The sequence below is a fragment of the Drosophila tropicalis genome, unplaced genomic scaffold (genome assembly GCF_018151085.1).
Source record: "Drosophila tropicalis isolate 14030-0801.00 unplaced genomic scaffold, ASM1815108v1 contig_845, whole genome shotgun sequence".
Lineage (NCBI taxonomy): Eukaryota > Metazoa > Arthropoda > Insecta > Diptera > Drosophilidae > Drosophila > Drosophila tropicalis.
The window spans coordinates 7,888,322-7,906,249 of NW_027173338.1; the positions used below are offsets into that span (position 1 = coordinate 7,888,322).

The following is a 17,928-nucleotide window of genomic DNA, read 5'->3' on the forward strand; positions in this document are numbered from 1 at the left end:
GGGAAATTATCTAACTAATAACTTGGTCGATATATTTGCTCCAACTGCAAGTATCCAATTGTTCTAAGAGGATCAATTTAATCGAGCAACTGCAAGGGTACTGAAACTTCGATTAACCGAAGTTCTAAGTTGTCCTTAAGGGTTTGGCAGCAGTAATATATTTTGTTGTAAGCAACAGCGTGTAAATTCTAAATCATACACATCATCGTTATATACACAAATTACAATAAAAACTATACAAAAAAGAAAATGCGAAATAAAAATGCAAATAAAATTGGTTTTTGTTTTTTTTTTCGTGGTTTTTTAATTTACAATTTGTTGTTTTTATTTCATTAGAAATCAATCTCAAAACGCACAAAAATCATAATCATAAATTTGTTTAAACAATAGCACAAAAATTTGATTGGTTCTTTTCATTTGTTGTTTTTTCTTTCGTTTCGTTTAACAGATACAATAATAAAACAAAAAGAAATTAAGATACAAAAATGAAAAAATTTTGGAAATTCTACACAAAATGGGAGGCAAAATGGGTGAGGCGGATAGGGGGGGACTGGAACTTAAAATTCATGTTGCAACAAGAGCGAGAAGCGGTACAAGAAGAAGGAAAACAAAAGATATTAACGAAAAAAATAATTGTAAAAATGAAACTTAAGTGTGCAAAAAGAAGAAAAGAAATACTTTGTGTATAGATTTATAGATATAGTATTACTAATTAATATATATGTGTAGGTATAATAAATTTATTTATGTTTCTTCGTTTCACTCAAGTACAAAAAAGAGGCAAATTATCTGTATCAATGCAAAAAGTGTATGAAAAAGCTAAAGTTTACTACTTGTGTGTGTGTGTGTAGGTGTGTCTGTGTGTGTTTTGTGTTTTTATTGTTTTTATTGCCAAAAGAATTTGTTGTTTTAAGCTTGTTTAGTCATTTATAATATACAATAATAAGTAACGATAAACGTTTTGTGTGTTTGTGTGTGTTGTTGTTGTTTCATGTTGCTAGCGCCTTTAAATTATTCATAATAATTAAACAATAAGTACTTAAAACAAATTTCATAACATTTATTTTTTTTTTTTTTTTTTTGTTTTTAATTTTAATTTTTGTGTTTCTTTGTTTTTATTTTTATTCTTTTTTGTTTTTAATTATAGTTATTATATATTGGACTGGAGAAGACTTGGACCAAAAACGAAAATATAAATATATATATTCATGGCTACATAAATATATATAGATATATTTTGTATAAGCAACAAATATAAGCACAGCAATTAAAAAAAATTAAAAATAAGAAATATAAGGCAATAAATTTGTTTGTTGTTGTTGTGGTTTTTCTTTTCTTTTTTTTTTTTTTTTTTTTTTGTTTACAAAAATTATATATGTAAGTTATATAATGTAATAGCTACAAAACTATATAAGTGTTTAGAAGGTTTTCTTTGTGTGTTTGCGTATGTGAGTGTGTTGGTGTGTGTAGGTGTGTGTGTGTGTGTTTCGGTCAATTTCTATATAGCAGATTTAAGAAGGGATTTTCGTATAGCACAAAATAAAGAAAATGAATTATTATAAAATGATTAAACAAAATTTGCCAATTTGCTGCAAATGAATTCAAATTAAAAATTGAAATTTAATTGATCACATTTGATTAATATATTTAACAGATGTCATTGTTTTTTTTTTTTTTTTTTTTTTTTTGGCGCTAAGCAAAACTGGCCCTTATGAAGGAATTAATAATTAATTAATAACAGAAAATAATGTTTTAATATTTAATATGTGCCTTTTTTGTTTGCGTTTTTATTTTTTGCGTTTTCCGTTTCTTTTTTTGTTTTTGTTTTAATTAAATTGTTAACTAAGAAGAATTTCACTAATGGTTGTTGGCTCTGATGTCTATGTTTGTTCGTCCGTGTCTGTGTGAGTGTGTGTCTGTGTGTGTAAGTACGTGTGTTTGTGTTTGTTTCCGCATTCTTCATGCAGTTTCAAACGTCTTTAATTTGCAGTGTAAAACTAAAATTTGCAATTTTTTATTTCTTCTGCTGCGTTTTTGTTTTTATTTTTATGTTTTTTTGGTTTTTTTAGGTGTTGTTGTTGTTTAGGCGTGACTGCTTTACATATTGTTGCTGTTGTTGTTGTTATTGTTGGATAATCATTCTAATTCTTTTTTGTGTTTTTGGAGTTGTGTTGATAATTTTTCAGTTTTTGTTTTTTGAGGGGGGAGAGTTGGTTCTTGGTCGTGTTGTTCTTGTTGTTGTTGTTGCTGTTGTTGTTGTTGAAGACAAAACTTACTGTTCTTGAGGATCAGTATCACTCTCCTCCAGTTCACTCTTATTGCGTCGCTTCTCGTATATGAGAATAATCACGCAGAGAATCAGCACCTCAGCGCAGATGCCCAGGAAAGGCCACAAGGCAGCAAATTTGCCTATAAAATTGAAAGTTTATGAATTAATATACAACGATACTCTTACAATAAACACTGTGCAACATTTTTAGCAACTATAGCCATCTCGCTTGATGTTCGTCTTGCCCTTCCCTCCTAAAGTATATTTTTTCCCCCTAATACCTTTATTTGTTAGAGAGATTCCAAATTTTTACCATTTTATTAAAAAGGTTCAAGATCCTATATCGAAAATGCATTCGATGATTAATTTTAAATAAGACAGTTAATTTATCGAATACTAGCTCTATATTAGTATATTAGAACGGTTTTTAAAGTTCCTAATCAATACCATGTTAAGCAAAGTTTTATGCAAGGAAAGGAATTACGTTACAAGACTTGCACAAGGGTTAAAGAAAACTCTTGAGCTGTTAAATATTTCACTGATTTTACACAGTAGAATATTTCAAAGCTGTTTATTTAAATGTTTGATTCTAAATGTTTTATATGATTCTGAATTATTCGCTTTATTGTCATGTTGTAGAAAATGTTTTCCATCAAAAATCTAAACAATCAATCGTGTAAATCAAGAGATGGTTTGTGGCGTGGTAAATGTGAAAGGCTCGAAATTTCATAATGGACCCAGTTAATATTAAACAAAGAACTGGTTGATCAAGTTTAATTTAATTAGCTAAGAACGTTTATCAAAGAAGGCTTTAGTCTTGAGTTGCATAGTGTCGAAGATGAAGTCGCAAACTTACCCTTCACACGCACGGTTGTAAAATCGCTGGCAACAGTGCTGTTCACACCATATTCATTGGCCGCATTGCTTCCATAGCATTTGTAATCACCCTTATCATCCAATGTGACATTCTCCAACGTCAATATCGCGTTCTCAACATTATCATTAGGTGACAGGATATAGCGACCTGTGCTGTTTCTCAGCGTCAAGTTACCTATAAAATATATTCGATGAATAATGTTCTTCTTCTTTCGATTCAGTTGATATATATATGTTTTGGTTTTTTTGTTACAACTCACGGTAAGTCCATATCAATTGTGGATCTGTGCCCACAACACTGCAGGTAACCGACATCTTCTCACCCTCCACAACAGCTGTATTTGAAGGCACTCGTACAACAACGCGAGCTAAATTTTAAATGAAATATTACACAGTTATTAATATATATGTACATGTTCGGTGAGAGAAAACAACTTTCACTTACCAAGTACGTTGATCACCTTGGAAAGACTATTAATTTCACAACTGTATTGACCATCGTCCTGCGGTTCCGCCTTATCAATAATAAATTTTTGCTCGGCTTCAATTAATCTGAAGCGACCACGCAGTGATGCAACATCCATCACATTAGTACCATTCTTTTTCCTAAAAGGAAAAAACAAAGAAGAGACATTAGTTTAATGTAAATTTGTTACCAACTTTATTTATCGGTGCCTGAGTCGAATTAAAGGACCCTTTTTCCCTTCTTTTTGAAATAAACGGCCCCGAACAAAGCTGTGCCCCCTTCCGCACCACTAGAAAAGGTACTGCAAATTTAACTAACTAATCTATAGGTAATCAAACTATAACCTGCTGCCATCTGTTATATAGTCTTTTGATAATTAATACTTTAATGAACTTTTGTTACGATTTGAAACTAATTTATCAATTGCTGATTGTCAAGTGGTCCAGAAAAATCAATGTACCTCATTTTAAAATGCTTAAAATCCAAGCTTATAACATTTTGAATGAAACTGATCAATGGTTTATTGAAAATTTGAAGCCAAGATTTCAGTATATTAACTTTAATATGTAGCCCCAAGCCCTTGGCCTTGGCTAATTTTTGGCAAATTTTTAAGATTTCAGTTCATATTTCAGTAAAAAGTAGTGACTAAAAATGATTTGAAGCAAACCTCATATTTCTGGGAAGATCAAAATTAGATGCGAAGAAATTTTGACTTTTTTCTGTTTCTTTGAATTTACGTTATTTTTTGCACAATTTTTTGTTCTATTATACGTAACTATCAAAACTATTTAATTTGATATCATCTTTTAACCAAACCCATGTAACTATTTTGTCTTTTTGGAATGCCATTACAGTTTAATAATCCAAAGCTAGTTAGTTAGTTGCCCAAAAACTACAGACTTGGAGGTGGAAAACCTTGAAGAAAATGGCGAAAAGCTTTTCGTCTTTACATTCAGAGAGGGAAAACCTAGTGTTGTGTGTGTTTTTGCCAATTATTCAAAGACTAATTCCAGAAGTGTGACACGCAAAGTGAGCTAGCTTGGCCCTGGCTGTGGCACCGGAATGAACAAAGTGTCATTACCATTACACACACAAACGCACACACACACACACAGACACACTAACTGCTGTTGAGGGGGGAGTCACAGAGGGAGGAAGGCAGTTTTTAGCTGGCAAAAACCCCTTCTCTCATAGTATAACACCTTCTGCTTCTTCTACTACCTACTACTTCTTCTAGTTCCTAGTTCTGTGTTCACCCTATTCCGTCGTTCCGTTTCGCACAAAACCACACTAACGTTTTGGTCTGTTCCCCCCAACCCCATTCAACCAACCACCCACTCAGACCAGGTTACGTCAGTCAAGTCAGTCAGGCCAACATAATTAAGCAAAAGTGCTTAGCTGTGCCGTATTAAAATGATTGCTCTTATAACTACTAACTATGTGGGACATACACACACACACACACACACAGAGAGAGACACATCCTACTCCCCTACTATCAGGATAATCATCATCAACATCATCTTCCTGCTTCGACCCGAAAAATATTATGTATATACATAGATATATAAAAAGGAATGTATCAGCAAAACAAACTTACCATATAAGTGGCCCCGATGATTCCAAATTTTTCACATTGCAGCTGAGCACAAGCGGACTTTTGATAGTATAAAATTTCATTTGATGCTCTGCATTGTCATAATTTGGCACCAATTCTGGATCTAAAGACACAAAAAATAGAGAAAGAGAGAGAGATAGAGAGAGAGTGAGATGAGATTTATTAATCACAAAACATGGCAAACATAATTTTACTAGTTTACATAGCTATTTTTGTATACAAGAAACGTTTTACAAAAGAAAACAAAAATTACCAGAAATATGAGAAAAAGAAAGAACAAAAGAAAAATATTGTATCAAAATTTATTGTTTCAACTCTAATAATAATAATAATAATAATAATGATGATATATAAAAAAAAATTTATAGTATAGTATAATATATGGTATTAGATAATATTTATTGGTTATAAAATAGAAACGAGCTTAAAAGTATGAGAGAAACCCCGAGTATGAAAGAGTGGGAGAGAGGGGGGGCAGGCGACTTTTGGTGGAGGTGGTTGTGGTGTCTTTTTTTTTTTTTTTTTTGGGTGAGAGAGCTTTTAATATTGAATGTACTGAAAGAATTTTGATTTAAATATGTTTTTTTTTTTGTTATATATTTTTTATGTTTGATTTAAACCTACTAAATCATATATAGATGGAGATTATAGCACACATACTAACTAAAAACTATAATTACAATAAAAAGTAAGAGAAAAAACTAAACTAAAACACAAATAATCAAGAAATTAAAATATTTTTTTTATTAATTTCGAATAATATTATATAATTAGTTCAACCTATTCTGGTTAGATATATATTTTTTGTTGATTTTTGATCTACAAATTATTATATATGTATGTATATAGAGGATGTATGTATATAGTTTTTAAACTTGGACTGAAATCAAATAAAATTTGATTGATTTTTACGCGGCTGATTTATATAATTAAATATTTAATTGTTACATTTATATATATAAAGTAATATATACATTTATGTATTATATAAGAAGATTTATTTCATTTAATGATTGATAAAACTGTTTTTTTTTTTTTTTTTTTGTTTAGTTTTAGCTGTAATTAAAAAAGTAGAGCATAAAGAATATGGTTCAAGATGTTTTTATATGTATATATATATAATATGTATAGCCAAAGTCAAGAGAATTGCAATTATCGTTGTAAAATAAAAAAAAGAATCACTTTTGAGAATTGAAAATTAAAAAACCAAAAATAAAAAAAAAAACTTAGTGAAAACAAAATAGAAACCAAGCCAAAAGCAAAGCAAATTTGACATACTGCTGATTGATTGATCAGTCGAAAAAAAAAAAAAAGTAGATATGGAAGTGGTTGACAGGTTAACACGAGGATGGCCACAAGGCGGCGGAGGGGGAGGAGCAGGAGGCGGTGGAAGTGAGGTTAGAACAGGTTGGACACATGGCCAATTGTGTTAAAAATGCGTCATCGAAAAATAACAACAAAAATGTCTGCCAATCAACGCGGTTCATATCTGTTTATTTCCAGTTGTTTTTGTATGTGTGTGTGTGTGTGTGTGTGTGGATGTGTGTGACTGTATGTGTGTTGTATAAATAAACAACTAATCTATTAATGGCTTACATGGATTTTTGATTTTAAACATTTTGTGTTCGATTAAATGACATATCAAGTTAAAAAATCTACAACTGCACTGGAAGGTTAGCTACTAAGCATTATCTAGAATCGATCTTTTTAAAATCTGTTTGTAACTTTTTGCATTTAGCATTAGAGAGTTCTTTTTGTTATTATAGAACTGTTCAACACTAATTCTTAAACTTTCTTTAACCCACTAAACTAAGCTAGGGTATTTTTCATTTCAGTTTTAATGTTTATAAGACAAAATCTATAACTAACAAAAACTATCAACTATTCAAAGTGAGGTTAGAAATATTTTGCTAAGGCAAAAGGATATGCCTCATTTAACCTCGAATAGCAGTAAGCTAAGGAAAAGAAAAATCAAAAGCATAAAAACGAAGAAAAATACAAAATCGAAATCGCTTAGCAAAAATCCCCCTTCAGAAAAAAAAATAACAACAAAATTGATGATGACTAAAACAAACAAGAAAGTTCAAGCAAACAACTAAAGCTCAACTTAAAGGTGTGACCGTATGTCTGTGAGTGTAAGTGTGTATGTGTGTGCGGGTGGGAAGAGCGAGGGGGGCGAACTTGTCAAACGAACGAACGAACGAGCGAACTAGGCGAGCGATTAACGTTTTAATAAAACCAAATGAAAAGAAGAACAACAAAATATATAATACCAGCAACAACAACATCAAATGTGTATGAACGTGGGGACGGACAGATGAAGTGAGCAAAATAGAGAGCGAGAGAGAGAGAAATAGAGCGAGCGAGCAGAAGAGAGCTAGGACATTTTGCAGCGATGACAAATTTCGATAACATTTAAAGCAACAACACAAAGTGTTTTTCTGTTAAAATGTAGGGTGTGTGTGTGTGTGTGTGTGTGAGGTGTGTTGTCCCTTTATGTTAGTGTTGTTGTGTCGTGTTGTGTGTGAGTGTGTGTGTATGTGTGTAGCTCACCCTTCTTATTAGGCAAGAGCGTCTTGGGCTGTTGCTTCATCGAACCCATATAGCCCCCAGCCGGCGTGCTCATCGATTGTGTGACTGATGCTGCTGCTGCTGATGATGTTGTTGTTGTTGTAGTTGTTGTTGTTACTCCCGCTGCACCACCCACCCCTTGCGGTACAAATTGTGGTGCATAAGTTTGATATTTCTCATTTTGAGCCGTATGCTGACGTTGATGCCCCCCCACCGAATGTGGCGGCGGTGCAGGCAATTGAAACGAATTCAATGTATGCTGTAGATTACCCTGTTGATGTCCACCGCCCACTGCACCACCCCCGACATGATGACGGCTCGACATAGTGGTCAAATATGGTGGCAAGGCAGGTGGCGCAGGTGCATTACTTCTATCTATGGCAGTAGTAGTGTCCAGTGTTTGTAAAGGATTGTGATGCATTAGCGTTTGATTGTACAAAATGGTTGGCGGCTCCGGTTGCGATACCGTATGATCGAACAAACCGAAACGTGGCGGTGGAATATCAGGTGGGGTAGCCGAATAGATACGATGGATGCCACCAGCATTATCGGCACCCATATGATGCCAAGATTGTGTCGTCAAATCATTATTATATTTGCCAGTTGGTCCTGGAGCATAGGCACCGCCATAGGGGGGATGAGGAACTGCTGCTGTTACCATAGAGACCGCCGCCTAGATGATGTTTGTGAGGTTTGTGCTGTTGCTGCTGATGATGTGTTGAAGTTGGCTGTTGTTGTTGTTGTTGCTGTTGTTCGAGCCATGTTCTTGTGAATATATCATCGGTTGCCGCCGCATTCGATGTTATTTCATCGATAGTCTGATAACCCGATTCCGTAGCTGATGAACCCGACATAGCAGATCCTGCACTGCGTACATATAGCATATGAGAGCTACCATGACGACGATTACATTGATAGCTTCCTTCGTGCACCTTTAGAGCATGTCTCACACTTAAATGGGCCTCGATCTTGTGTTTTTCACCTTCAAATTGTTTGTTTGTTTGGTTGAGAGGTAGAGGTAGGTAGGAGGAATCATCATCATCATCATCATACTGTTCATCATTTCTTTCGTCTCATTCATACTCACCCTCAATGGCACTTTCGGCCAAAATATAGGCATGTTCATCACGACCATGACGCAAATTGTGCCGCGTTATCGGCTCACCGTTCTTTAGCCAAAATATATCCTCCGTAATGGGTATTATGCAGGTTATCGAAAATGGTTCACCCAGATTTACATTCGAATCGCCATAGTATATGGCTGGCGTTCCCTCGAGCTCTGTGGACTCATCTGCACCTTCTAGTCCGCCTCCTTCTCCTCCTCCTCTTCCACCGCCGCTGTTGTTGTTACCAATGTTGTCGATGATTTCAACAATATCATTGGCTAATCCAATGTGGCAGCAGTCAGACAGACAGATCAAGATCAGTCAAAGAGTAGATTCAGATACAACATATAAACAAACATTTACAAAATATCATGAAGGGAAAAACCAAAAGAAACACAAAAACCAACAAAAAAAAAACACAAAAACCAAAACACTAATAAATGAAACCAAAATGCGGTCATCTAATCGATATTTATTTTTGATAGGAACATTTATTTTGCTTGATTTACTTTAGTTTTTCTTTCTCATTTTATTTGCTTTTGTTGTGTGTTCCAAAAAACAATTTGATTATTTGATTTCAGCGCCAAGTTGCAAAAACATATATGTATGTAGATAGATAGCATGGTGTTCATTGAATTTATTTATTCGAAATGCTTATGCTGCTCTGTGGGGTTATAATCCATAAAATAAAATACTAACTTACATATACAGAACATAAAACCGAAACGAAAATAAAGCCGAAAAATTATACTTAAAATGTTTTGTTTTTCTTTTCTTTTCACGTTTATGTACATAAAACATGGTGGAAAACAAAATATATATTTTGATAATGTATGTACAATTGTAATGCATGAATTATACATAATGATCTTTTTTCTTTCATTACACAAGAGGGAAAGAGATAGAATTCAATTTTTAAGACGGAAGACAAAATATGTGGGGCAGGGGTAGAGTTAGAGGTAATAAAGAGTAGAGATGTTACAAAATTACCAATTTATAAAGTCCTTGGAGCACTATCGAACATTATCGATAGTAATGACACACTATCGGTAGTGATCGATAGTTCCAAATGCAAAGCTCTGACAACTTGTATTGTATGTACATATATTAGGTTAACAATTTGATTTGAAAACCATTTTCTTGGAAAAAATATTGTGTTTAGAAAGGACAATCTATTTTTGACTATCGATAAATAAATATGGCTTACTATCGAAAGTTTCGCACCTTTAATTCCCTTTCTGGCCCATTTTGGTTTTGTTTAATTTTATGTTAAACAATTTAATAACTACTTCATTATGTTTGATTGTAATATAGACCGATATACACAACTTTAAGCCAGTAATTGTGTCACAATGACTGTATAAATCAAGTCACAAGATCTCATTTTAAGCAATCAAAAAAACACATTTCAATATCTACTTATGACGTTATTGAATAACGATCATTGGGCTGAAAGCAATGACGTCAATGTCATATATAGATTCCGGTCCAGTTTGAACTGCTTTACTAGTAACCCCCAAGCAGGCCCAATTTTCCATTAAGGTATGACCAGTTAATTGTTCCCAGTTTACAGTAAAAATATTGCCCAACCCGAGAGCGTGAGAGAGAGAGAAAGAAGCAATTGGCAACAGATATTCTTATCAGTAAAAATGATTACAAAAAAATAAAGTGAGCAAAACAACAAAATGGCCAATAAATTTCAGTTGTAATTGTGTATGAATACATGTTCCTATATAAGTGTATACGTGTGTGTGTGTGTGTACACATACAATCTTATCAGAGAGCTAATGGACGGTCCAATGTCTTCTTTATCCTTATCACAAAAGGCTGAGGGCATTGTCAACTCACGTTCGTTTGTCTCATTTTTTTTCTCATCTTCTTGTTGACAGTTTACCGAAAAAAATAAAGTTAAGCGCACAGAAATCTATGTAGATCTTCTTCTTCCTATTTATACATATATTTTTTTTTGCACACACAACAGCTACAACAAATATTCATTTTTTTTTTACAAAACATGTTACATGCACAAGTCGCTGCTGCTGCTGCCCGTTGTCGTCGCCTCCCCTTGCCGCAAATAAGGCCATCAGCCGAAAATGTTCAACGCAAAATGCTTTTGTCACAAAGAAGTGGAAGGAGCGAGTAGTTGGAAGAGACTGAGGAGGAGGAGACGAATGGCAAGCAGTAGAGACAAGCAGCTAGCATATTGCATCTCCAGAATATTATAAATTTAAACAACACTGTCACAAAATATGTAAACACTTGTCCCTCTATGTGTGTGTTTGTTTCAGTAAATGAACAAAAAAAGTATATATTCTTGAAAAACCATAAAGCAAAAGTATTAAAACCCTTAGCTTTCAGAAAGCTAATCTAGAGAATCCAAAAAACTATTCTTTCCTTGTTGTTTAGTTAATATTGTTTCTGAATTTCCTTCTTCGACAATAAAACCTTTGTGGTCACATTTTTATTTAGTAATAAATGAAATAGGAAATTCAGAAACAATATTTACTCGGTTGCCACAAATTTACAAACACCCTCTCTCTCGGTGGGAATGTTAACACAACAATTTGATTTAAGTAATAATAAACTTAAGTAATTTTCTCATTTTGAAATACATTGACAACTCTGGTTATTGCATGCACGTTTCCATATATTTGTTGTCCCTTTTCTATATTCCCTTAGCACCTGGCAAGCCCTAACCGTTTAACCGCTGCTTGTACCATTTTGTTGTTGCTGTTGTTTTTGTTGGTCGGTTGACAAGAAATTTATGGTTTATTGCTTGTTCATCTAAGTTAGTAGTTTTTGTCGCATTCCTTGTGCCAAATGAAACAAAAACAAATGAACACAACGATTGTCGAGGAGGTGGAGCAGAAGTCAGACAGGTGTAGAGATAATGAGGAGCCAAGAGCGGAGAGAGAGAGAGAGAGACCAGAGCCAAAAGAGCACACAACTAAAACTTTATTTAATCAAATGTATAGCTGCCGCTGTAGATGTGTCTCCCTCTCTCTCTATCTCTCGGTCTCTGACTCGCCCTTCTTGTCTGCCCACACGACAGCTAAATCCGACCATTACCCCACACACCCCTCTTCAATATGTATCGTATCCCACTACTCTTCATTTCACACTTGTGACATATTGTTAAAGATATTTTGTCTGCATCTACACACATAAATACACAGATATGTACATATGTATGTATATACATAAGTATTTTTGCATAAACACACATATTGGGGTGGACCAAAAAACGCACTTATTTGAAAATTGAGTCAGATTGTTAAAAAATAATACAATTTTTCATAACTTTAGTCGAAATTATGGTGTTTTCTTATACATTTGATTTAAATCGTTTAGTCTATTGATTCCTTTCAAAATGCGATAATATAAATTATTCAGTATAAATCGGTTTTAGTTTCTAATCATATCCGAAAACCTTCTGATTTAGCTGGCATACCGTGCGTATACATTATACGAGTTTCTCATAATTTAAAGAATTATAATAATCATTTTAATATTATCTAAGAATCTCAATAACTTAGCTGGCATACCGTGCGTATACGTTATATGATATATGTACTTGGTGATTTTTGGGCCAAATTCTAGACCCAATTAATTAATGTGCGCTTATGTATAAAAATTCAATAAATTTTGAATTGTTTTATAGGCTTCTTCATGTACCCTGTGGCTGCACAAGTTCAGATAAAAGGAAAAAATTATCTAATACAAAAAATTAAGTATCATCAAATGGTATATTGCAGTCGTTTCTATGATGAATTAAAACAATTTGTTGTTTTTGTTTTTTGGGGCATGGCAACCTCAACCCCAACCTTAGGAGCAGCAGCAACAACTAGCCAGATCGACCATGTCATTGTTGGTGTTGGTGGTGAAAACGTTATAGCCAAAAGCAATTAAAATATTTACACAGAAAATTTGCAAAAGAAAAAAACAAAAAAAAAAGGTGTGCAAAATATACTCTCTAACATGCAGACACAGAGGGGATTAAAGAGATATGTATGAGCAAAAGCCAATGAAACAAAATAGAGGAGAAAAAAAAAACGGCAACTATAAAGAATATAAGGAAAATTAATTAACATGGGGCAAAAATATAGTAGTACCTGTATCATATAAACATAGGCAATTGCCCGTGTGTGAGTGAGTGTGAGTATCTCTGTATATGTGTGTGTGCTTGTATTATTATTTTTAGCAGGAGCTGCGCACGTGAAAGCACAGTTTGAGAGGCTCTGCTGTTCGTTTCGTCTCGCCCCCCTGACAACGACTTTTAGACGCCTCATAAAAGCACTACTACTACTACTACATAGTACACTGCACATCATCAGAAATAGTTGAAAAAGTTTCTCAAAATCAGATTATACAAGTTTTGTGATTTTGCAAAAGTTCGGCACACACTCGAGCATTTAACCACCTTCCACTCGGCCTGTCTGTCGGCTCGTTTGCAATTTTTTGACAATTAAATATCAAGATAGGAAATTTAACTTTAATATAAACCCCCCTAAAGTAGGCAACGATTTGATATTTCTGGCAAAGACCGAAAGGAGACCTTTTAAACACCTTTGGAACATATAATTATCCAAGTTAAGAGATCTCAAGCATATTTAAACAATAATTTTTTGAAAACCTGCAAAAATAGAGACATTAACTTTGATTTTCCACCTGAAATAGTGACAATATTAACGCTACTTAAAAATGTTTATCTATTAAGTGTGAATTGTTATTTAAAGTTGTGCCAATAGTCAATGAAATATGTTAAATAAATTGCAACAAAAAAAAGCTATACTTCTTTCAACTTGTTAATAAATTTAATAATAGTGTCTGCCCGCTCTCATTCTCCCTCTCTATCTCTTCTCTATCAAATAATATACCCTTGAATTACAGCAACAATTTTTTGTTTGTTTTTTAAACACTTTGAAGTGGCTGGCTGATTGATTCAAGTGTATCGATCGTTTTGTAGCTTGTCAGTATACATATATTTGTATTTATATATGTGCATATAGATACATACATATGTATGTATTTCTGTTCGATCGGTCAGTGAACGCGCGACCGAAGTGAATTGCATGAAAAATGTCAATTAAATGGCAAAAAGCAAAACAACAAGAAGGAATGAGAAAAAAAACCCGACAATCAACATGACGACAAACAGCAAAACAAAGCAATTTATATATAAGTAGAAAAGAAATGGTGTAGAAGGAGGAGAGACGAAACGAAATCTAGTGACTTGGTAGTGTAAATAAAACAACAAGAGCTAAACACGGCGGAGTCAATTTGGTTTTAGTGGCGTTTTTCTTTTCTAATAAATTCTTTAGATTTCAATAATATTGAACAAAAAGATAATTCCAAATATACTTTAGTTTTGTGAACACAAATTAAACAAGTCTATACAGAGTTATTAGCTATCAATAGTGTCTTGAATGGGGAGATAACTTCGTTTACACTTAAACTTTGTTGGCCAAGATCAACATGTCCCAAGTTTTTTCCAATAAAACTTCCTTGATCTCACACATTTAAGTAAATTAAACTGTCTTAATTGGTTGAGAACTAAAAATGAAAGAAGCAAATCTCGAGATTTCATAATTTTTCTGAATTTTCAATTAAGCTTAAATTTTGTTAATGGACTAGAAATTCAAGTGGAAGCCGTAGATATCAACCTTATATTTATATAAAGAGAGTATAAACTCTCTAACTGGAGGTCATTTTCAATTTGGAGTTTGCCTTTGGTAACCATGCCCTGGTCTCTGTTAGAAAAACAACCGAAAAAAACATATATTGAACAGTCCTATTGGTCCTATTTCACAACAAACTAACATGCTCCAAATTAGAAAGTGTATTGCTATAAAACTGCCTACGAAGCATTATAGTTAATATTATCAGGCTGGCATCGTCGGCTTATCATAATCACAATATAATTTATAAATAAATATTTAAATACGCAACCAAGTTACACGACAATCAAATAGCAATGACAGAGATAGATACACAGACACACACTATGTATGAGCGAAAGAGAGAGATAGAGTGAGAGTGAGATGGGATAAACGAATCATATGTCTGGTATGTACATATGTATATACATATGTATGTGAGAAATTTTGTTATTCTCTATTGCTGTAAATTGAAATAAAAAATTGTTTGTCTATTTTAAAATTAGCAAAAGTAAGCGAAAACGAGAATGACTTGGCGTCTGAGAGGGGCGTCGACGTCGTCACAGCACGCAGCGGGCATCCCGTGTGATATTCTGTGGTGCCCAGTTCGCTAGGTTGGTCTGGTCTCTTCCCACTCTGTGACCACCACCATTGCCGCCATACAATCGACCGAGAGCTCCCACAGCGATGTGTGTAGAAAAACTTTTTGCAGTTTAACCTCAACAAACACGGCAATATGGGAGGACACAGGCAGGAAAAGGAAGAGAAGGATTCGCAGCAACTACTAAACTAAACTTTTTACTATAGTAAACTACCACTATATATACATATGTATAAATAAGTATGAGTATATAGTAGTGCAGATAACGAAACCCTAGCAAAAACTTTAATATTTCATTTTTCTAATCTTTTAATATTTATGCTGATTTAAGTGTAAAAAATATGTCAGATTATTATAAATTATTTGCTTAATCTTATGAACTCAGATAAAATATCACAAATTCTTTCTACATATCTTAGATCTAGGAATGATTTTTGAAGATTCTAACTTTACACTGATTTCCAAATTTTGTCTTAACTGTATTGTTAAACAGGTAAACTTGCTTGTGAGGAATTCGGCATCAGCAAATCTTTAGTCATACAGTTTTGAGTCTTTTGTTTAGGTATTACATTCCCAGAAAAAAAGTTCATTAGCATGTCTTCTGGCTGAAACACATGTCGATAGTAAAAAAAAGTTGGTGGTCTAATGGAGGCAAGTATTAGATATTTCCAATTAGTTTTGTGTCCACCCACAAAAAGCTAGTTGAAAACTTTTTAATGATAAGTAGTGAAAGAACATTTCAAGGAGTTTAAAACAAATGCGAAATATTTAAAAGATGCTTGAATCGTCTTCATTTCATTTGGCATGCTTTGAATTTTCATTTGTTTTTGGGGTTTTTCTTTCTTTTTTCCCTTCGTACGTATGTAGATACATATATCTGACAGAATGCTCATTAAAAACGACTTTAAGCAAACAAACATTAACAAAACACTTGTTTAATGTTTTTCAAGTATGTAGAAATAACAGATGAAGAATACTATATTTCATGTATTTTGGGGGTAATATTTATTTGGTGTGCGTTCTCCTCTCCTCTCCTGCCACACCTCCTGCCACTGGCCCCTGCCGCAATCCCTATCTAACTTGTTGCCTCAGTTTTGAATTGGCTTGTGTGTACATAAATATTCTAATTTGCTTGCAGTTGTTTTTTTTTTTTCTTGCTGTTGTTGTTGCTGGTGCCTAATTAAACGATATAAACATAAGCTAAATTTAATTTTTTTTGCTTAAAGACTTTCGAGTGTTGGCCCTGGAATTAACTTACCAACTAAATCGAAAAAAACCGGAACAGCAAACCATAGAAAAAAAGAAGCAAATACACATAGATGTGTGTATGGAGATACATAAAACCGATTACCAAGTCTGAATTGATCAATAAAATACTTTTGAATTGAAAATTTACCATTTCCAATTGCTTTTGCCTTCCCCCACATCTCACACTTCTTCTGCGAACAGTTTTCCATCTGACCGCTCTCTAGCTTGCTTCTCTCTTCTCGTTTCTCACGCTGTCTGCTTATATGTATTTATGTCAATTATTATTGACTCTGCCACAAATGGAAGGAAATGTACGCAAATTGATGTGCAAGAAAACCTCATCGATACACTTGGAAAAATGCATGAAATAGGTCACGATCATTTATCTGAATAAGACTACACGTGATCTTTGAAGAATTTCGTCAAGTTTCAATTGAGTATCTAAGTTTTTGAGTTTTTCTGAATTGATACAGTCATAGTCTTAGATCAAAACATCTGCATGAATACATTCAAATCGATGTAAATCTTTTGTATAAAGCTGAAAAGTCATATCAATTGGATAATGGAACATTAATTAACATTGTAAGTTTCAAAAGGACTTTAAATTTGAACTGTTAATATTGTAAATGACACAGACTTTTTGAATAAATAAGTCAAATATTACTCAAACCCTGTAATCGAAGTATATTCCATAAATACTCAAGATGTATACAGTCTTTGATAAAGAATTTATGAATGAATACGTTAATTATTCATTCATTGACGTTGAAGTGCTCCAAATACTTAAATGTTCTCAGTATTTCAACTTAAAACCCTTAAATATTTCATTCTGTTAGCTTCATAGATTTAAAGGTTCATTTGTTGAAACAAATATCTTTTGCAATTCCCAATAGTTTTTAAAATTGATGTTCTTTATTTCAAAGGGAAATGTCAACAAATGTCCTAAAGTATAAAATTAATTTAGAAATTATTTTAGTAGTTTATTTGTTTTCCCACTTAATTTTGTGGTTCTCGCTAAGAGTAAATCTTGTTATTTTATATGGCAGTGACTAATTTTTTAACTAATGCTTTGAATGTTTTCTTTTTATAGCATTTAAAAGAAAAAAACAGCAATACACTGACAAAAAGCCAATCAAGTAATATAGACTCGGAATTCGGTAATGAGAGACAAGATTAACTAGATTTCTAGTAGCAAATCAATTTTACTTAATAAGTAGTTGATTGTTTATTCATTATTCATTAGACTTACAAGTATTTGCTGTAAGATACGGTGGCAAACAATTGGATGAGGTTTAATCTAGTTATTTCGAACCTTTGTGAAATTATTATAAAATTTGAATATTGCATTATCTTTCTCTGAGATCAAAAAGCATTTTAATGCGGATGATGTGCGACACCATGAGGTTACAAATACATACGTACAAATTCATATGTATGTATATTTTTGAACAACAGCCAAATCAGTCAACTTTTGATTTGTTAATATTGTTCTGTTGTTGCTGTTGTTGTTGGTCGT

The 17,928-nt window shown here is 33.2% G+C and overlaps 1 protein-coding gene across 1 annotated transcript in view; it reads right to left on the reverse strand.

Annotated features, from left to right (window-relative positions):
• Positions 1-274: 274 nt before the first annotated feature.
• Positions 275-17,928, reverse strand: part of Bsg (immunoglobulin domain-containing protein Bsg) — a 32,442-nt gene continuing 14,788 nt past the window's right edge. The window contains exons 3-10 of the mRNA XM_068295823.1: positions 8,888-9,184; positions 8,440-8,782; positions 7,783-8,378; positions 5,212-5,332; positions 3,591-3,751; positions 3,406-3,513; positions 3,126-3,320; positions 275-2,409 (exon numbers count right to left, since the gene is read on the reverse strand). Of these exons, the coding sequence (XP_068151924.1) occupies positions 2,273-2,409; positions 3,126-3,320; positions 3,406-3,513; positions 3,591-3,751; positions 5,212-5,332; positions 7,783-8,378; positions 8,440-8,782; positions 8,888-9,184 (1,958 nt within the window). The 3' untranslated portion in view covers positions 275-2,272. The remainder of the gene's footprint in view (positions 2,410-3,125; positions 3,321-3,405; positions 3,514-3,590; positions 3,752-5,211; positions 5,333-7,782; positions 8,379-8,439; positions 8,783-8,887; positions 9,185-17,928) is intronic.